General features: G+C 51.7%; 5 protein-coding genes across 5 annotated transcripts; 4 read left to right on the top strand and 1 right to left on the bottom strand.

The window, feature by feature from the left end:
- Positions 1 to 1,022: 1,022 nt before the first annotated feature.
- Positions 1,023 to 1,578, top strand: C8R40DRAFT_1015045 (uncharacterized protein; the record flags this gene model as incomplete). The annotated part of the gene is made up of 2 exons (XM_046222917.1): positions 1,023 to 1,379; positions 1,432 to 1,578. Coding segments are annotated over 2 exons (504 nt in total), but the record flags the coding sequence as incomplete, so codon positions are not given.
- A 15,704-nt stretch (positions 1,579 to 17,282) lies between these two features.
- Positions 17,283 to 18,238, top strand: C8R40DRAFT_1166612 (uncharacterized protein; the record flags this gene model as incomplete). Its single annotated transcript, XM_046230877.1, has 2 exons — positions 17,283 to 18,052; positions 18,103 to 18,238. The coding sequence occupies 2 exons, from the start codon at positions 17,283 to 17,285 to the stop codon at positions 18,236 to 18,238; spliced, it is 906 nt and encodes a 301-aa protein (XP_046090466.1).
- A 307-nt stretch (positions 18,239 to 18,545) lies between these two features.
- On the top strand, positions 18,546 to 18,998 carry C8R40DRAFT_1036644 (uncharacterized protein; the record flags this gene model as incomplete). The annotated part of the gene is made up of 1 exon (XM_046223598.1): positions 18,546 to 18,998. A coding segment is annotated over one exon (453 nt), but the record flags the coding sequence as incomplete, so codon positions are not given.
- A 57-nt stretch (positions 18,999 to 19,055) lies between these two features.
- C8R40DRAFT_1166611 (uncharacterized protein) lies at positions 19,056 to 20,060 on the bottom strand (the record flags this gene model as incomplete). Its single annotated transcript, XM_046230876.1, has 3 exons — positions 19,056 to 19,708; positions 19,758 to 19,915; positions 19,966 to 20,060. 3 exons carry the CDS (start codon positions 20,058 to 20,060, stop codon positions 19,056 to 19,058), a joined length of 906 nt encoding a protein of 301 aa, XP_046090464.1.
- Positions 20,061 to 20,216: 156 nt separating this feature from the next.
- C8R40DRAFT_1166610 (uncharacterized protein) lies at positions 20,217 to 20,756 on the top strand (the record flags this gene model as incomplete). The annotated part of the gene is made up of 2 exons (XM_046230875.1): positions 20,217 to 20,529; positions 20,590 to 20,756. 2 exons carry the CDS (start codon positions 20,217 to 20,219, stop codon positions 20,754 to 20,756), a joined length of 480 nt encoding a protein of 159 aa, XP_046090463.1.
- Positions 20,757 to 20,782: the final 26 nt, after the last annotated feature.

The following is a 20,782-nucleotide window of genomic DNA, read 5'->3' as shown; positions in this document are numbered from 1 at the left end:
GGGCACAACTCTTGGGAACCCGCAGCCAACCTCAGTCGAGCACCAAAAATTGTTCGGGCCTTTCATAAAAAACACCCAACAGCGGCAAAGCCTTGACCATCGAGGGCAATGGTCATAAGGAGGGGGGTAATGTCATAAAGTACGCAGCCCCTATCATTTTCCTTTTCTCACCGTCTCGACGCCTTTACTTGTACGATACATCATCCCATCACTGTCAAACCCCCATCGATTACTGATCCATCGATTACTGATCCACCTGACCCATCTTCTCCTTCTACTGGCTTCCGCCACCTTCCTTGTTCCTAAACTGTACAGTATTACATCGTTGTTTCTCGCAGACCGGATTATGTATATATAGCCAACCCTCCACAGCCTGGTCCCTTATCTTGACCTCTCTGTCATTATCTGGGACCAGGTATGTGCTTACTTATTATTACCTATGACTACGATACTCAATATATCTCTGTCATTATCTGGGACCAGCTTGCCGCCGTTCTGCTTAGTCGCTCCGCCTTGTTGCCTTGTACAGTTGCTCCGCCTCACCGTTCTGCTTAGTCGCTCCGCTTTCCCGCTCCGTTAGTCACTCCGCCTCTGCCGCTTCGTGACAGTCAGTGAATATTTGCAAACACTTTGTGGAGTCAAGACCGAGCGACGTACTATATTAATCAGCTTGCAGGACTTATTCGCCAGGTAAGATAAGTGAGCCTCGACACCCCAAGAAGACAATTGAGACTCTACGCAGTATCTTGGTTACATCTCAAAAATACAATGGGAAGACACAGTCCAAAAAAATTGTAACACAGACGGGAGTTAAGGATACATTTCTTGAGAGCTTCAATCAGCAGATCTCGGCTTTTGTTGCTAAGTTGCCTGCCAATACTCCCACTGCACAGAAGCAGACCCTTGTTGACAGCTTTGTATCAGAGAACATTCCAACTGAGCTGAACGTCTTCAGGCCGGTGTGGAGAATAAAAGGTAAGTCATTTATAAATGTAGTTTCATGAACCTCATATAAACACCAAGGACTGGATCCTCATCGAGATACGCCTGTAGAAATTTTGCATGTCATTCTCCTTGGATATCTAAAATACTTTTGGCGGGATGCAATTTCACGCCTCAGTGAACCGAAGAAGGAAATTTTGGTTAACCATCTCTGTTCAATAGATGTCTCGTCAATGGGGCTTTCCCAGCTGGCAGGCGAGACACTAGTGAAGTACGCACGATCTCTCACTGGGCGAGACTTCCGTGCAATTGCACAAGTAGCGCCTTTTGTTCTGTATGATCTTGTCCCAAAAGAATGCTATGATGCATGGCTTTCTCTCAGTGCCCTTGTCCCCCTCGTCTGGCAACCAGTGATTCAAGACCTAGACTCATACCTTGTGAGCTGTGAAAATTTGTACTGCAACCACGAATTCTAATTCTCAAACTTAGGTAACCCTTGAGCTTGCAATTGACCGTTTTCTTGATTGCGCTGTGAATTGGACCCCTCGATGGTTCAATAAACCAAAATTTCATATCATCAAGCATTTGCCTATGCATATTCGACGTTTTGGCCCAGCCATACTCTACGCAACTGAAGGATTTGAGTCATTTAATGCAATTATTCGTGACCACAGTGTTCACAGCAACCACCAGGCTCCCTCTCGTGACATTGGTCGTGGATTTGCACAGTGCAGCAGGATCCGACATCTCCTTCATGGCGGCGTGTTTTATAACCCCCACGAAGCCCTCAATAGCACTCGTTCAAGTCTTCCCCCACTAGTTCCCTCTCCTTTTAGCGATGACCCTACCCACTGGGTTTCCGCAGGTCCTCTGCCCCTTAGGCTTGTGAGAACCAGTCTGGGCAATCTACAAAGCCCTGTGGTGTGCGCATATGGGTTGGAAGTGGCAGAGAAAGTTTTGTCAAGTCCAGGTAAGTTTAACCCTGTCTGTGCCAAGGTTTTTTCAGTGAACATATGATTAAGGGCATTGTATATACACAAAGTCTGCAAAAATGAACCAGCAGTTGTCGGAGGTGCTCACGTCGAGCAAACTCCCGGATGCTATCAGCAATTCCAACAGCAAACTCTTCAACTTATATGAGCAAGCTGTCTCTGTCTCGCTCGAACATTACTCAGTAGGGGAGTATGTTGTTATCAAAGTCCCAGACTCACAGTCCCACCCACCATCCTATATTGGACATGTACATGAAATATTGCAAACACCAGCTGACTCACAAACAGCTGTTCTCCTGCAACTCTGGCAGGTTGGAGCCGTAGATGAGACATATAAACTCCATCGCATTCAACCGCAGGGGATTTGGGCTTTGGTTAAAGCTGAGGTTGGATTTACTCCTTTCACTGCGACAGCTACAAACTCAAATATTTTCAAAGAACATATTATGCCCCATTAATACACAACACTGCTGCAAACCAAACCACTGCGATCTGTCTGATTTCTGTCTCGTACGCGAAGAACGTGAAACAATGCAGAAATGCTTACCTCGTATACATCACTATAACGTTGAAGACTGCCTGCTCAACACAAACCAAATGCAAAGCAGTATATATGTGCAAGCATTCCATTCCGTTCAGTTCTTCCACCTCTGGATCGAGAGAAGGCAATTCGTGATGGAGCTGCCTGAGAATTCTTGTCCCAGCTCGGGGCTGCTCACCAAGGTGCCGCTCGTAACGGTGAATCGGCACAAACCCGAGCTCAGAGCCCACTTATTACCAGGGATTCCTCCCCCCAACCCTCACATTCCTCGGCAGGTCATCAGCATGAAAATGCCTTGACCCAAACACCTCCTCATGGGCCTGGAAACCCAATCCTCCAGCGATTCCTCCACGATCAATTGCACACAAGAGGACGCCGACAGCCCACATGTACCACTTGTGGACAACCTGGCCACAACAGCCGGACTTGTGGAAGGCAAGACACGTCGCGTGAAGTGGTTGACTGGCCCGGAACGAACTGATCACAGTGGCGCTCATGTGCCACTGTTGATTTCTTTCTCACAGTATTCTCTCTCACCCTCTCCCTCATTGTCTCCCTCCGAGTTCAAATAAGCTGGATAATATCTGTAGTTTTGAACAAAGGTGAGCCTATCTTAACACCTCTGAAGGGGCAGACACGTCTGTCATGCCCTGACCACAACCAACCAGTCCCAGCACCATCCCACATGCTTCCTTACACCTCCCCAAGACATCCGACCTCCCCAAGACAGGACCACGGGTACTACGCACCTCCCCAAGACAGGACCACGGGTAATACGCACCTCCCCAAGACTATCCTGACAACCTCCCGACACGCGTACGAAACTCCTTAGCACCAGCCCCATTAAGTACAAATCTCGATCACCTGTCTCCTTCGACTACTGCCTCATGTCCCTAGGTTCCGATGTTCCCTTGTTCACTTCCCATACCTATTTAAGTAGCTCCGTAACGTCTCCAAGCGCCAGCTTGGTATATTTTGAACACACACCCTTTTGCATAGGTCCAGTCCCTGTCCCTTTGTACCTGCTAACCATACGGATTTCTCTTTCCTCTCTGTTTCTCTACCTCTATTTCTCTCTACTTCTGTCTATTGTCTCTCTGATCGTCGGTACGATCGAATATACGCTTTTACTTCAAGTCTAAGCCTTCCGAGTGAGTCCCCGAGCTCCCTCGAACATTACTAAAGCTCCCCAACGCCTACCCGCTTGGTGAGCTACTCTTCCCCAAACCTCCCAGAGCTCCCTAGCTACTTCGTAAGCTTCGGGACCTCGATCTAGGTAACGTCGAAGCTACCCCTCACGTCGAACTACGTACTGCTTCTCCGTTACCACCTCCCACACTCGAGGACGACCATCCTCCAACCTAGCCCCCAGGGACCTACCCTCCCTGGCATATCCCTTCTCGGGAGCTTACACCCTCGAGACCCCGTTGCATAAACTACCTACTCGACTCTATATTGACGTTCTAGCGAGTACAACTCCTACTACGCAATATCTTACGGTCCCGCACTCGTCCCGAACCTCCCTACGCATTAGGGACCTCCCTGGACCTCCTAGGAACCCCTCAAGGGTCACCATCTCGTCGTTCCAACCACTACTAGGTCATTCCCGTCCTCGGTCGCGGTTCTCGTAGCTCCCTTCGAGCTCCAGCCTGCTCCTAGCACGCTACAACATAAACCTCCACATACCAAAACCTACCCTAAGACCTATTTTGACCCAGGTCTTACATTATACCAAGCTCTCCCGTCACCGAACGGACTCGTCGCGACGAAATGTCGGCGACGTCAACGGAACGACCTTCTATTTCCAAGACCGAATCAAAGAAACAAAAGAGCGCCTTATCTCGTGGAAACACGACACAAGCTCAAAAATCAAACCCGGCTGCTAGCTCCACTGTCATCACGGTGGCAGCTGGTCAACGCCTGATGTCCATCCCAGAACAGTCGTTCGGGGATGAAACCGCCAGCAACATCCGGACCCCAGAGGGACGTCAACCGGAGGTTCAGGGGCCCCCTCCAGTGGAACCTGGGATGGGACCACCACAACGGAGGTTTACCTCCATGGGTTACGCCCAACCTGCCAGTAGTCCCATGGGAGGTTTCGCATACTCCCCTACCTGGGGAACGAGAGGACCTCCCCCTGGACCGATACCGCAGCTAGACATGGAGTCAGCTTCGAACGCGGGTGGAAGAGTCAGCGGTCAAGTAGCCGCTATCGAAAGGGTACAAGGGGGGAGTACTGACCCTCTCACAGTACGACAACAGGAGAAACTTCCAGAGAGGAGGGTATCCCCTGCCGTATCCGAACAATCTCGAACGTCATCCCGGAGGTTACCAACACCTCCAGTACAGTCCCTGAACCTTCCTCCCCCGAGACGAGGAAGTTCACTCTCCAGTCTCCTGAAGAGCCCAGCTATGAATACGCCCAACTGGGAGCGTACGCACGCAATACACCATAGCAGGACCAACTTCCCCGTACAACCCTTGTCCGAAATGACATTGCGTCTGGAAGACGTCATTCGAATTCAGGAGTGTATCCCGGAAGATGTAGCTATGGTCCTAAGGGAGGTATTGGAGTCAATGGGGATCGAAGTATTGGGAGACGGTCTCGAATTCTCAGACCTACGAGTACAGTTCCTAACAGTGGGAACTCAATTGGAGATAGACCTCCCAGAGAAGGCCCAGCAGTGGCTGATGACCCCCGCGAATCGATCAGATTTTCTCTGGCTGTACAACGTCCTGTTGGACCCAGAGAGGATGTTGGAACTGTTAGAGGCAGAGGCACGTTACGGACGATCGTTCCGAAACTCGAGGGGAATACTTCCCCTCCTCCCTCATACCCATGGAAGGGAGAAGGAATTCTGTGGCGAAGCAGGGCTACGTATATTGTACCGAGCCTCTAACTACAGATCAGGAGCCGTACGGTTTGAACCTCCCCCTTCGAGGGTGAACATACCGAACTACCAGGCGATCCAAATACTTCGGAACGCAAACCTAGCGGAAGCAGCAGCTAAAATCGATGAGGAAAGTAACGAGGATGCTAACGCAATCGCTGCAAAAAATCGTAGACGCAGGAGGTACACCACGGCTCACCTCCTGGCCCCAGTGGAGTCAATGCCTGATCAGGATAGTCCCGTCCGGGTCCGTAACGGACAGACGGTATACACGTACACGCCCATGAGGCATATGCACCAGCTTCTGGTGAGGAGTGAGGAGTCTGAAGCGATGTTGTGTTCGCAGGAGACCCGACATCGGACGCTACTAGCGGAATCAGACACTCTGATGCTGTCGGAGGAACTTTCTGGATCGAATCTAGAAAGAGCTTTGGAATTCCGTCGCAGACTGGTCGCGGATAATCGGGGAACCTCGTATATGGTTCAATGCGAACTCGAAAGCGTAGGGGAGTTCCCTCCGGAGCAATTTGACCAGAAAGGGCAGCTCCATGGATCTGATGGTCGTTTCCTGGCACAGAAACATTCATCGCCCAGGAATACCGAGGTTCCGGAACTCCTTAACCCCGGTAACACGGCCACGAGGAGCCCCCAGCTACGCTCCGGGACCTCCCCCACTGTACATGCCTTGGCTCAAAATGCGACTCCTCCCCCCAGAGTTAACCTGCAAACGAAACCTTTAACCCCAGTCTCGACGCAGCGATACCAGTTTGGTGAGGTGAGGATGGATGGCGCACAACATTCATCCCGGATCTCCGGACAAGATCTGACAGCTCGGCTGGCTCCCAACCCTGTACACGTTCCTCCAAGACTGAGCAATCCATCAGTCATTCCGTATCAAGGGTCGGTATCGATGCAATCTCAGGCAGTGGGAACGGAAAGTCAAAGGGGTCCGAACCAACGAAGAACGTTGGCAGTTCACGAAGAGGCGGTACCCCCGCAGGGAGCTCCTTTTGGAACTCCCTTTGTAACGGGAGCTCAGATGAACCGACCTGGCATGGCTTTCGAGTCGGCACGCTCTCAGGAATCGGTAGCAATGATCCAACAACAGGCTCGGGTCATTGAGACGCTCCAGGAACAACTCCGTGAGGTAAAGAAAGGATTCACAGAGGGGGAAGTACCGACTGGAGGACCCCTTTCCAAAACAGGAAACACGGCGGGATTATCCGGGCGAGCACCTAGGGTAATGAGAGAATATACGAGGGGGGGTCCTTCTCCTGTAGTTCCCCAGCCAAGGAGCTGGCAAGCTACGGAACCAATATCCTTTAACCGAAACACTCCTACAGGAGCTAGGGGTGGAAACCCCCAGGTAGAACAAGCAGGACAGATCCCGGATACTCCGAGTGTGGACCGACGACGTATTCACGAGTGGGGAGCCCGAGTGCAAAGAGCTGAACTAGGGGAGTATGGGAGGCCAGAAGGAGGAGCGTACGCGTTGGAAAATGAGGGAGAAGGCAAAGGCGGTTTTAAACCCCCTACTAGAGTACCTCCCCCACATTTTTCTAGTCAATCGAGAGATCGAGAACGACCTCCGAGTCAAGGGGGACAGGGTCAAAGAGAACAGGGAGGAAGGAGCGGGGGAGGGGCACCACCTCCGCCTCCTCCTCCTCCACCACCTTCCGGGGGACCGGGTGATAGTAATTCGGAAGGTTCCAACGAGGGGGAACAGAACCAATCGAGTAGGAATGGTGGAAGGAGAGAGGAAGACAGAGGAGAGCTCCCCACTGGAGCTCCTGACGTACCTCCAACACGCTATGACCCGGACCAACCCTGGTACTACGATCCAAGACAAGGTTGGCATCGTAAGGCAGCTCCTAGACCTCCCAACGAGGGACGAAGTACGTGGGAGAGCAACGAAGAAAAAAATCGGATTACCATTGAGTCGAAGCTCGACGTCGGTAAGATCGAAAGCTTCGCAGGTGACGACCGGTCTGCATGGAAGACGTGGGTCCTCAGTTTGGAAAGGATGTTTGGAGTGCGTCCTACCATTTATGCTCGGGAAAAGGACAAGTGCGCTTCCGCAGCTAGTCATCTCACTGGTGCAGCACTCTCCCACTTCGACACGTTGAATCGGCAACGACTGAGGGGGGAGTACACCTGCCTCGAAGACTGGACAGAGTTCAAACGAGAATTCGGCTCCAAATTCGGACCCATTGACGAGGCGGACGAGGCAAGGAGGAGATTGGCCTGGATGAAGCAGATGCCGGAGGAAAGCTTCGCCAACTTCTTCATTCGCTTCAACGAATACGCTCCCCTGACCGGATTTAACGACGAGGCTCTAGTAACATACCTCAAGAAAGGGGTAGCTCCTTGGTTGCCTCTACAGGTTGTTACCGGAAGGGAGGAACCTCGATCCTACGACGAGTGGACCCGAGTGTTCACGAAGTTGGACGGGGCTGTACGTGCGCAAGCGGAGAGTTTGAGGAACCTCCACGGTGAAAAAGCACTGCAAGGATGGCTGAGTCGTTTCCCCGGATTGGAGTTAGCACCGGAAGCTCCTTACAAGTCCCCCTTGCGTCGGGAACGAGATCCAGCTGATGTCTGGACCTCCAATCCGAAACCAGCAGCGACAGGGAGGTTCCCAAACAGGTCCAACTGGAAAGAGGGACGACAAAGGGCGTCTGCAGCTTGGGGGGAAGGAGAAAGTTACGATAGAGATAACCGAGAGGAGGACGAGGACTGCTGTCACTGCAGGGATGGAGGAGAATGGACTGAAGCGGTCCTCCGAGCAGGAGTTACCGACACTGGGAGGAAATGGACTCCTGAGGAAAGAGCGGAGAAGTGGAGGAGACGAAGGCAGGAGCTCTGCATGCGTTGTGGACGAAAGGAACACTGGGCAAAGGACTGCCCTAACCCAGAATCGTTAGAACGTCCAGTGGAGGATCAAGGAAGCTCAGAAAGAGCTTCCAAGGCCGATTCAACTCGAGGAAGAGGGACGGCCAACCAAGGGGGAGGTCGTAAGGACGATTCAACTCGTCCTTTAGAACGGATTCGCGCCGGGATCGTGGTGGAAGAACGGGAAGGAATGGACGATCTATGGAACGTCCACATCTTAGACTCACCAAAGGGAGGTGAACAAGAACTGTCGGATGAAGTGGGAAATGGGCAGGGGGCTTCGAGGTAGATCAGGGCGAACTGCGAAGCCCCGCAACACCTTCGCCTACCACAATAAGAGCTGCACTCGCGGGGAGCCAGCCAGCTCGTCTCACATCCCGATCCTACAATTCCTTCATCATCCTTACACGCTTTCCGTTCTCCGACCTCGATGAAGACAAAGAATATGCCACACTAGTGGATAGTGGAGCAACTAGATGCTTCATAGACAAAACTGTCGCTATGCGACACCCAGAAAATTTGGTTGACCTAACAGACAGTATCCCTTTGGAGCTGTTCGACGGGAAACCTACCTCCGCAGGATTGATAACTCAGACCTACACTGACCAGATCAGTTTTGCGGATGGAACAATTCACAAGGTGGAGTTCCTAGTAACTCGATTACACCCCACGGCTCCAATTGTGCTGGGATTGCCGTGGCTACGCACGCACAACCCAGTAATTGACTGGAAGGAACTTTGTCTGACGTTCCAGGACCGAAACGTTCGAATCTCAGCAGCCCTTGCGTCGGAAATTGTCCAACCAGGTGCCGAGGGAGGTACTGAGGAGCTAGGGAGGGGGGTAAATAGCGAAGAAATACACGCAGGAACTCTCCAATCACCTCCTGAAGCTCCTCAACGACCTCCTGAAGCTCCACAACCACCTCCAGAAGCTTCTCAACAACCTCCAGAAGCTCCCCTTAGAGCTCCAAGGACGAGGGTGAAACTAGAGGAAGTAAAGGACGAAGAGTACGAAGCAAGTCAACCAGGCCCACACAAGTTATTCCCCTCGGACAAAGATCTAGGGCCAGACGACCCAATCCTTATGGGGATCAACGAATGGCTAGCATTCGCGAGCGAAAGTACGGAAGAAGAGGTGGAGGAAATCCTCGAGGCTGGGCGATCCGCTATAGAGAGAGTAACCCCGAAACCAACGAAGGATTCAGAGGAGGCATATCAAAAGTGGAAGAGTAGGGGCACGGAACGGTCCTCCTCCTGGCCGGGAGCTAAGCAAAAAGTCCGGTGGAGGAAGAAAAGGAGGGAGCATGGACCTTATCCCGACCTCCCTACCTTAGACATCGAAAGCCTGAACATACCCAAGATTCCTTCAAGGTCTGGTCTGACTCCCAAGGGTTCAATAAGACGCAACAACTTCCGGAGAAAGCAGCTCATAGCGGGTACCCACGTGGTGGAACGAAAATCGGACCCAACCATACAAGGGAAGCCCATCAGCTTAATAGGAGCTGCTGGGATGGATCGTCTACTGAGGGAGGGAACCCCAGCGTACTTCCTTCATATATCGCCTACGAAGGAGGAGTCCCCTACTGAAGAAATGCTCCGGGCGAGTGATAGCAGTGCCACGGAGGGAGTGCAGCAACCAAAGGATCCTGAGAGTGGGGACCCTAGTTCGGAACAAGGAGGGGTCGTCAAGGAGCTCGACAAAGAAGAATCGAAGCGTCAGGAGACGGAGGAATTAAAGAAATCCATTCCCGTCCAATACCAGGACTACTTGGACGTGTTCTCACCTGGAGAAGCAAGAACGCTACCCCCTCACCGACCCTACGATATCAAAATTGAGACAGAAGGGGATGCGATACCTCCCATAGGGAAGCTCTACAACATGTCCGAGAAGGAGTTGAAATCCCTCAAGGAGTACATCGATGAGATGTTAGGCAAGGGGTTCATACGATCCTCCAGCTCCCCTGCGGGAGCTCCTGTCTTGTTTGCCAAGAAAAAGGATGGTACTCTACGACTCTGCGTCGACTATCGAGCCCTGAACAAAATTACAAAGAAGAATAGGTACCCTCTACCCCTGATAGGCACCTTAGTGGATCAACTACGGAAGGCGAAGATCTTCACAAAGATTGACCTCCGCGCAGGATACAATAACGTCAGGGTAGCCCAGGGACACGAGTGGAAGACCGCATTCCGAACTCGGTATGGGTCATTCGAGTACCTGGTAATGCCCTTTGGGCTCACGAATGCCCCCTCTGCGTTTCAATTCTTCATGAACGAGATCTTTCACGATATGGTGGACGTCTGTGTGGTGATCTATCTGGACGACATACTGATCTACTCAGATGACGAGGAGTCCCATGTGGAGCACGTCAGGAAGGTCCTGGAACGGTTACGGGCAAATCACCTCCACGCCAAGCCGGAAAAATGTGCGTTCCATGTCGACACCGTCGAGTATTTGGGGGTGATCATATCACCATTGGGAGTGTCCATGGACCCAGAGAAAGTGAAGGCCGTAATAGACTGGCCAAAACCAAGGACGGTGAAGGAACTCCAAGCGTTCCTCGGATTCGCAAACTTCTATAGGAGGTTCATAGACAACTACTCGGGAATCACCAAGGTGTTCACGAAGCTCCTCCGAAAAGATTCAGTGTGGAACTGGACACCACAGTGTAGTAGTGCCTTCGAACTTCTGAAGTCAGCATTCTCCGAAGCCCCGGTTCTGGGACATTATAACCCGGACCTACCGGTAGTCCTCGAATGCGATGCCTCCGACTTGGCGATAGCAGGGATCCTATCACAACTGGATCCCGAAACGGGGGAGATACATCCTATCGCCTTCCATGCACGGTCAATGATCTCTGCGGAACTAAACTACGACATATACGATAAGGAGCTCCTAGCTATCGTGGACTGCTTCAAACAATGGAGGGCGTACTGCGAAGGATCCCGACACCAGATCCAAGTATACTCAGATCATAACAATCTGCAGTACTTCACCACTACGAAGCAGTTAACAGCACGACAAGCCCGGTGGGCAGAGCTCCTTTCAGGATACGATTTTGTCATCAACTATCGCCCAGGGAGGTTGGGAGCCAAGCCGGACGCGCTCACCCGCAGATCAGACGTGTACCCAAAGAAGGGAGCTTCAAGGGACCAGGTCTTAGCAGGGAGGGAAAGGGTACTCATACCTCCAGAACGACTGAACGCTACCATCCTTATGAACGAGGACCTCCTAGTGAATCGAGTAAGGGAAGCTCCAAAGGACACGACTATAATTGAAGCACTAAAAAGGATTGCACGCAACGAGGAGGAATCTTTCGTTTGGGAGGATGAGCTGATAAAGAGGGGAGGTCGTATATACGTCCCAGACGTTGGGACTCTACGAAGGGAGGTCCTACAGTCGTACCACGACCACAAACTAAGGGGACATCCGGGGGAGAAACGCACCAAGAAGCTCGTAAACCAGCTGTTCTTCTGGAAAGGACTGTCCAAAGACGTGAACTACTACGTGCGGAGCTGCCACTCGTGTCTGAGAGCCAAAGCCAGTCGCTCCAAACCTTACGGGAACCTCCGTCCGTTACCAATTGGTCAACGACCTTGGTCCTCAATCTCCCTAGATCACATCACCCAGCTCCCAGCCACTGCGGGACCAGAGAAATACGACGCCATCCTCGTAGTAGTTTGCCGACTCACCAAACAAGCCATATATGTTCCTTGTCATACGACGGATAAGGCGGAGGACTTTGCCAATCTATTCATCACATACGTCTTCTCAAAGCATGGGATGCCCTCCGACATAACTTCAGACCGGGGCTCCCTCTTTGTGTCCCAATTCTGGAGGGAGCTCTGTAGAGCATTAGGAATCGAGTCTCGACTATCAACTGCGTATCACCCACAGACAGATGGACAAACGGAACGAGTAAACCAATCCGTGGAAGCGTACCTTCGAATCTATTGCTCCTACGACCAAGACGACTGGGACCTCCTCCTACCAATGGCCGAATTCGTATACAACAATACCCCAAACACGACTACAGGTGTCTCACCATTCTTCGCCAACAAGGGTTATCATCCAAAGTTGTCCATTACGCTGGAACAGGTGCAGGAAGCGGAGGTCAATGAGTATGCGTCCAACCTCAAGGAGCTACATGCGTACCTCCAGGAACGCATCGAGGTAGCTAACAAGGTCTATGCGAAGTACGCGAACCAAAAACGCCAGGAGGCCCCGGACTGGAAGGAGGGTGATCAAGTCTGGCTAAATATGGAGAACGTCAGGACTAGACGACCCATGAAGAAGCTAGACCACAAGTGGACAGGTCCCTATACAGTTTTGTCGAAAGTAGGAAGTCATGCCTACCGACTGGACCTCCCTGGAGACCTCCACAAGATTCACAATGTGTTCCATGTCGACAGGCTGAAACCCCACTTCCATGACAAATTCAAACGCCAGACCTCCCCGCCCCCCCCAATCTTCATAAAAGGGAAGACGGAGCATTTCGTCGAGGACATCCTTGACTCTAAACCCAAGAAGGGACGACCGGAGGAAGTGGAATACCTCGTAAAATGGGAAGGGTATAATGATGAGTTCAACTCCTGGGTAGGATGGGAAGGTATGGTGGGCTCGATCGAGCTCCTACGTAGCTGGCACAAACACCACCCGAGGAAACGCCAGCCATCGCGTCTGCAATGGGCCTCGTTGGAACGGGAAGCACGGGAAGACGAGGAGGAGGGATCGGGAAGGTAGAAGGGAGTAGAGGGGGGGGAACGACAACAATGAGGACACGACGGGGACCACAACCCCATATTCACGATTTTCTAACGACAACTGCATTGGAGGGCTCACGAGACCTGAATGCACGACGATTTTAATCTCATTGGTTTTCACATTTCACACAATACGACGAAGGTTTTGATTATTCAACAAAAAAAGAAAAGAACAAGCAAGCAAAATATTTAACAGAGGACAATAAAACTACAAAATGAATGCTACAATGACTCCTCCTTGACGATTCCCTGACCCACCGCCAACTCGGTACCTTCCCTCGCCACAGCAATCCTTCCGGCATAAGACTCCTCCGTCTCATACAGCTCGTCATCATCACCAGTTAGATCGATGGATAGGCTGGCGACGGACCCAAAAAGGAGGGGAGGAACTGGGGAACAAGGAGGAGGAGAAGGGGAGGTCGGCGACTCCTGCTCCGACAGGAACAGAGGGACTGGGGGATGGGAACCCGCAGAGGGAGAAGACACCTGGACAATGGGCGCCTCGAGGGACTGCTCGACGTTTGCCTCGCCTGACGACTCGGGAACTGGCCCCATTGACGACATGGGGACTGGAGGATCAGGAACAGGCAACGGGGTATCGGTGATATGATGGATGTATTGTAACATCAACTGCTCCCAGTCAGCAGTCAGCTGGTCAATACTGGGAAGGGCAGGAACAATGTCGTCCCACCTTCCAGCGCCATCACTATGAGGAAGAGCCGTCGACAGTGCGAACATTCGTCGGTGAAGAGGGGGCTCCAAAGAGCTATCGGGAGGAGGAGCGAAACCCGCGTGTTGAGCAGCCGTCAGGAAGGGACCGTCGTTGTCGAATCGGGAATGCTCCAGGACCATACGATAAAGACCCTCATCTTCATCGACAGCATTGTTAAAAAACCATTGAATACTGCTTAAGGACCGCATGTACATGTCACCGTGGACACCTCGAGCCGCCTGCATGTAATCCAGACCCAACTGGAAGTTGTGAACGACAGTGTCGAGATCGTCAGAGTCGAGACCGCGACGAAGGAAGGCCACCACGGCTTCAATAATCGCCCCAAGATAACGATAGTGGTGATGAAGAACCGTGGCAGGTTCGGAGCGGTACAAACGATGAGCGAAGGTGGCGACACGACGGAGGTCTTCACGAGCCTTATGAAGGTCCCCTTCAAGTTGTGAGAGAGGGGGCAAGACGACTTCGTAGTAACCCTCATCAGGGTACTCCTTGATCATTTGTTCGACAAATGCGGCACGACCGCGGGCGCGGTGGACCTCCTCTTGCAACTCCTCTACTAGACGACGTTGACGTGTCGCCAAAGCATTGGACTCGTCAACAACACCTTGTTGATACAGCAGGCTGGTCGTCAAATGCGAGTTCCTACGAGTAGAAGTGGACAACTTTTCCTCGGCGACCTTCCGCTCTCTAATGGCGTCTTCAAGACCCCCCTGTAACTTCTGAAAACGTTCCAAGAGACTCTGAATGGAGAATTAAACGAGAAGGAAAGAATTAGAGGGAAAACAGAATACGCACTCGATCAGGAGGTCCAGGTAGGGCCTCATCCAAAGCACGGAATTGGTCCAACACACGACGGTACTCCACTTGTTGCTCGCGTACCTCACGACTAGAAGATCGTAGCTGCTCTACCTCCCGCTGCCGAGATTCGAGAGCATGGGAAGTATCCCGAAGAGCAGAAGTGAGGGAGGAATTCTCCCGCTGAGAGTCAGATAATTGGGACTCCAGCAATCGAACCCGAGCAGCGAGGCGCTGATTTTCAGCACGATAAGGATGAGTAGCAAGGGCGCGAGGTACTAAGGTGGGACGAGGAACAGGAGGCATATTGGAAGAAAGTAGGTCCTGTCCTGTACCCTTTATAGAGGAAGAAACGGCAGGTTGCTGAACCAAACCGGACTGAGCCCCAGCAACAGCCGCCAAGCGAACCAGATTGCTGTGACCCTGCACCGACAGATCAGCATCGGGTACCTCCATTGAGGAGGGAAAGGCGCGAGGAGGGAGGGGAGTAGAAGTGGTAACTGGCAGCGAACGGACTGGAGGGACCACCAGTCGAACGCGACGAGGAGACTCCTCAGCCGTCTCCTGCACAGGGGACCTACGACGGGGACGCTTTTTAGAAGCATTCGACCGAACCTTTTTGCTGGAGGGACCAGCCACAGGCAAAGGGGAAAGGTCGCGCTTACGCTTAGCAGCGACGGCTGCCTCCTCCTGTTGCAAAGCGAGGAAGTCCCGCAACTCCTGCTGGTCGACGTCAGCAGCGTCCTGATCGTCAAGCATGTTCAACTCGAGGAGGGTAGAGGTCGAAGAAGTACGTTCATGAAGGGCAGCGTCATATTGACGCCATGTAACCATAGGAATACCCCAAGTCGATTGGTGTGCAGGAGTCCCGTGTAGTTCCAAGAACCTACGACTATATGCGAGATCCTGGTTGCAGCGACAAGCGAAGTACTGATAACGAAGGATCTTGCCCAAACTACAAGTCTTCTTCACGGAGCAGTTCGTACATCGAGGGGAATTTGGCAGAACCTTGCACTTAGCCGGAGATTTGGAACAGTTGGAGCAAGGGGAAGCTACCTCCGCCAAGAGAGGCCACAAAGGATCGTCTTGACAGTAACCCGATAGCGGCTTACCAGTGTTAAAAACCGTCTCGAACAACTGCAACTGTGGACGAGACGGAAATTCGATGGTGAAGGCCAGCTGGTCCTGTTCGGCCTCCCCATCAGACTCAAGATCAGGGGAAGGTACCTCTCCAATAGTAGTAAGGATAGGTAGTTGAGGGGAGCGAGTGCGGGAGCTGGAGCGACGAAGGGGAGCAGACATCACAGTTGAAGGAGTTTAACTCGTAGAACTGGCGTGGTGGAAGAAGTGGGAAAAGCAGGTACCTGACGGACTTCAACAAGAAAATTTTCGGGTACCACGTGAATGTCAGGTGACCTTACAGGAAACGCGACGAACCATCGCGAGGGCGCGAAGGGGTTAGAAGGGGGGTAATGTCATGCCCTGACCACAACCAACCAGTCCCAGCACCATCCCACATGCTTCCTTACACCTCCCCAAGACATCCGACCTCCCCAAGACATCCGACCTCCCCAAGACAGGACCACGGGTACTACGCACCTCCCCAAGACAGGACCACGGGTAATACGCACCTCCCCAAGACTATCCTGACAACCTCCCGACACGCGTACGAAACTCCTTAGCACCAGCCCCATTAAGTACAAATCTCGATCACCTGTCTCCTTCGACTACTGCCTCATGTCCCTAGGTTCCGATGTTCCCTTGTTCACTTCCCATACCTATTTAAGTAGCTCCGTAACGTCTCCAAGCGCCAGCTTGGTATATTTTGAACACACACCCTTTTGCATAGGTCCAGTCCCTGTCCCTTTGTACCTGCTAACCATACGGATTTCTCTTTCCTCTCTGTTTCTCTACCTCTATTTCTCTCTACTTCTGTCTATTGTCTCTCTGATCGTCGGTACGATCGAATATACGCTTTTACTTCAAGTCTAAGCCTTCCGAGTGAGTCCCCGAGCTCCCTCGAACATTACTAAAGCTCCCCAACGCCTACCCGCTTGGTGAGCTACTCTTCCCCAAACCTCCCAGAGCTCCCTAGCTACTTCGTAAGCTTCGGGACCTCGATCTAGGTAACGTCGAAGCTACCCCTCACGTCGAACTACGTACTGCTTCTCCGTTACCACCTCCCACACTCGAGGACGACCATCCTCCAACCTAGCCCCCAGGGACCTACCCTCCCTGGCATATCCCTTCTCGGGAGCTTACACCCTCGAGACCCAGTTGCATAAACTACCTACTCGACTCTATATTGACGTTCTAGCGAGTACAACTCCTACTACGCAATATCTTACGGTCCCGCACTCGTCCCGACCCTCCCTACGCATTAGGGACCTCCCTGGACCTCCTAGGAACCCCTCAAGGGTCACCATCTCGTCGTTCCAACCACTACTAGGTCATTCCCGTCCTCGGTCGCGGTTCTCGTAGCTCCCTTCGAGCTCCAGCCTGCTCCTAGCACGCTACAACATAAACCTCCACCTACCAAAACCTACCCTAAGACCTATTTTGACCCAGGTCTTACAACGTCGACTTCAGCCTCAACACCCCAAGCACAAGCAGAAATTTGTCTTCTTCGAGTTCAAACCTGGACGCGTCTCTGCCTGTGCTTGGGGTGGTGCAGCGAAGATGGACGCGCTCCACTTCGACCAGCCTGACTGACCAAGGGCTCCTTCTAGGCCACCTATGTCGCTTGAATTGGAGGAAGCATTCCGGCACATACATCAAGTGGACGTGGATGTGGATAGTGCCGTGTTGATGGAAAATGCTTGTGAACGAGTTTATCAGGTGGGAGTAGATGAGAGCGATCTATCTGAAGTTGAGGAGGATGGCGACGAAGAGTCGAACACGGTCCGTTTATCCACGATGCGTCAGGAAGCCGTACGGGAAGCGAGGGAAAACGACGGGTCTGTCTGTGCCTGCACCCAACGGCCCATCTCTCCTCCCCACTCAACTCACATGGCAACACCTCACAACCCCTCTCCAACCCCATTGCTTGCCGTATACTCCCTTATACAAGGGAAACACCCTTCCGCTCCTCCTCCCTCCGCGCCTCCTCCTTCCGCGGCTCCTTTTTCCACGCCTCCTCCTTCCACGCCCCCTCCTTCCGCGCCTCCTTCTTCAGCCTCCCCCCGTTCCGCATCTCATTCAGAGAACCAAGATGCCTCCTCCAGGCCTGCAAAGAAGCAGAAGCTGCAGGATCCTCGAAATCGCCACCGTCGTGACAAGCGGGCACAACGACGTGCAGAATCGGGCATTCCTGCGGGCCTAAACCTGGCCCACAAGAAGCACGTCTTGTCGGCTCACGAGATGACAAGTCGCTTGCAGAGCGCCACGTTACCAGCTGCTTCAGGCGGCTTTATTGGAGTCGAAGCTGACTGGTACGGTGCCCAGGCGCGGAGAGAGTTGGAGCAGATGAAGGAGCGGGGTTTTTGGCTAGTGGAATGGCGAGCTGGGTACATCACTACGCGCCTTCATGGTTTCTGATCTGACAGCTGAGTGCTAGAAAAGGTGTGCCTCTTGTTGACGCAGAGCATCGTGTCATGGTTTGCATGCTTAATGGGCCAGATGATCCAGGTTATCAGCAAGCTGTTGAGGAGATGACAGAAAGCATCCTGAAGGCCTCCGAAGAGACCGACTAGCAAAAGAAGGAGAAACGGCACAAATGCGGACATTTTCCGGCTCTTGCTCGAGGAATTTCGTACGGCAAAGGGCAGCATGAGCCTATGCGGTTGGTGGGGGACCGGCAGCCAATGATGGAGGAGTTATTTAACAAGAGCTGCTTCAAACGGGTGGCAGGCTTTCAAAACGGTGAGTTGTCAAGACCTCTTATGTCTGCGTTCCGGGTTCGAACCACCTGTAGCTGCATTTGCAACATGGTACCCCAAGAATTATGCAGAGCACGTACGACTCAACGCCCAACTGGATGCAAAACTACCTCACCTGTGAAGAAATTTCAAAAATAGTATATACCTCTGCATGACAGTCAACTTCGGCCCTTCTACCTGGACACACATTCATACAGATGCAAAAAATGACGTCCGGATTCCCTGCGCTATAACTACCGGCGGAAAGTATGACTACAAACAGAGCGGACACCTCATCCTTTGGGACTTTAAACTTATTTTAGAATTTCCTCCAGGTGCTACGATACTTCTGCCTTCGGCGCTGATTCGCCACTCCAATCTCCCATTAGCAGACGGGGAAACGCGGGTCTCAGTCACCCAGTACACTGCAGGTGGCATCCGTCGTTGGCTGGAGTATGGTGGAAGAACAGAGGACGAATTTCGTACCCAAGACCCCCAAGGATTTGCACACACTTGGGCAAAACATCGCGAGGGTTGGACACAAGGCTTAAATCTTTTTAGTACCTTAGACAAGCTGAAGTCCTGTACATTCTAATACACATACTCCATATTTTTTACATCAATGTCTATAAGCTATGTGTCTGAAGTCGAATCAAGAGGTAAGTTTCTGGGCTACTTGCTCTCGGAATAACTTCCTACGAGCTGCGTGAAAGCTCTCTACAGTAGACTCTAGTTGGCACCTCAAAGCAGGGGCCAACTTCGGGCCTACAGGAGGCTTCAGCAGTCCGAGAGCTTCCTCCCTTGCAGCAAAAGGGTCATGCTCATTGAGCAAAACACTTGCCGCTTTTCCACGCACCAACTTTTCCCTTGCTAACTCAATCTCCAGTTCCTCGATCCTCTTAGCCTGCTTCAAAGATTGGTCTCTGCTGAATCGCAACTCCAGCTCTTCAATCCTGTTTAACAACCTCAAGTGCTCTTCCCTATGCTCAATCTCAGACCTAATCTGTACATCGAAGACCTGGAGTCGCATCTCGTTGATCATGTACGAATGCTTCTGGTTATGAATCACGGATTGAGTCTGGAGCTTCCGGTTTTCAGTAATCTCGTCCTCGATTTTAAGGATATACACGCGACTGTTGTGCAACTCGGTTTGAGTAACATCAAGACACCCCGTAGACTGGACTGTCTGCATGTCTGCTGAGAACTTGACTCTGCGGATGAACTTGTCCAATGCAATAAGCCTTGATATATAGCTCTCGGGGGCAGATTTAGGAGCTCGAGCTGGATATTTGTCGCCCCCTTGAACTGATAAACTTGATCAGATACGGTGAGCTCATCCAAGGATTGGTCTTACCAGCTGAATTGTTGAATGGACGGGCAGCTTCCTTTGTTGAGCTGCTGGCATGGTGAACTCTGTTTTTAACACAGCCCACATCTATGTTGCAGGCAATACATAGGGACGCCAAGTAGCCTTCTGAAGCAATACTATCCATGTCCATCTCCGACAAGGGGCTGTATAATCGGGTGGGTGACAAATTCTGGGGGATATAATGGCTACTTACAAGCCAGCTTGTATGAGAACTTCGTCCAGGGTTCCAGGGACAGTGTTCCGCATGAGATCCACGACCATGTCTTCTGGACTAATGTCCGTACTCATAACGTGGTTGTTTTTGACAATAAGTGGCAGCACTGGAGGGATGGAATTTTATATCTGCAGAGAATGAAACCACCGACTCATCCGATTTTTGGCATCATCGCACGTGTTTCAACCAGGACTTTTTTTTTTCAACCTTGCACCTTGTTTCATTCTGCCATGTTGTTCAATTTTGACCCCCCTTTGACCTTTGCACCACCTATTCCAGATCCTCCTGTTTCTTCTCAAAATTCTAACTCTCATACACGCCCTTACTCTGCTTTTTTTCGACGTGCCGACACCCCAGCGGTCACGAGCACACTGGGTGCCACTCCTAGGCTCCATGGAGACCTTGCAACTTCAACTCACAGACCATACACACCCTCGATTCCAGGCAGACTACCTCAACAAGTGGCTTATAATAATGGAAGTTTGCCACCCCTCAAGACATCCACAAGTGCTCAAGATCCTGTTCGTTCTAGAACTGCACTGGGTTTGTCTGTCCAACAGTATTTTCTTTTTATCATATAAAAATCAGAATATTTTATTACAGAAGAATACGATGACTACCCCCTAAGTCCGACAGTATCTGGGTTTTCACACTCTGTACCCGGACCAGAACCTACGAGTAACTGGTATTTTGTCTCAAGGTTTATTTCATCTAATATAGCTGCTGTAGATTCACTTCACGAAGAGGAATATGATGAACTCGATGATTAAGATGCCCTCACATCTGCACCTATGCT

This window comes from Lentinula edodes, assembly GCF_021015755.1.
Source record: "Lentinula edodes strain Le(Bin) 0899 ss11 chromosome Unknown C8R40scaffold_4, whole genome shotgun sequence".
Lineage (NCBI taxonomy): Eukaryota > Fungi > Basidiomycota > Agaricomycetes > Agaricales > Omphalotaceae > Lentinula > Lentinula edodes.
Note: the sequence above shows the minus strand (reverse complement) of the source record. Positions and strands in the feature narration are given on the sequence as shown.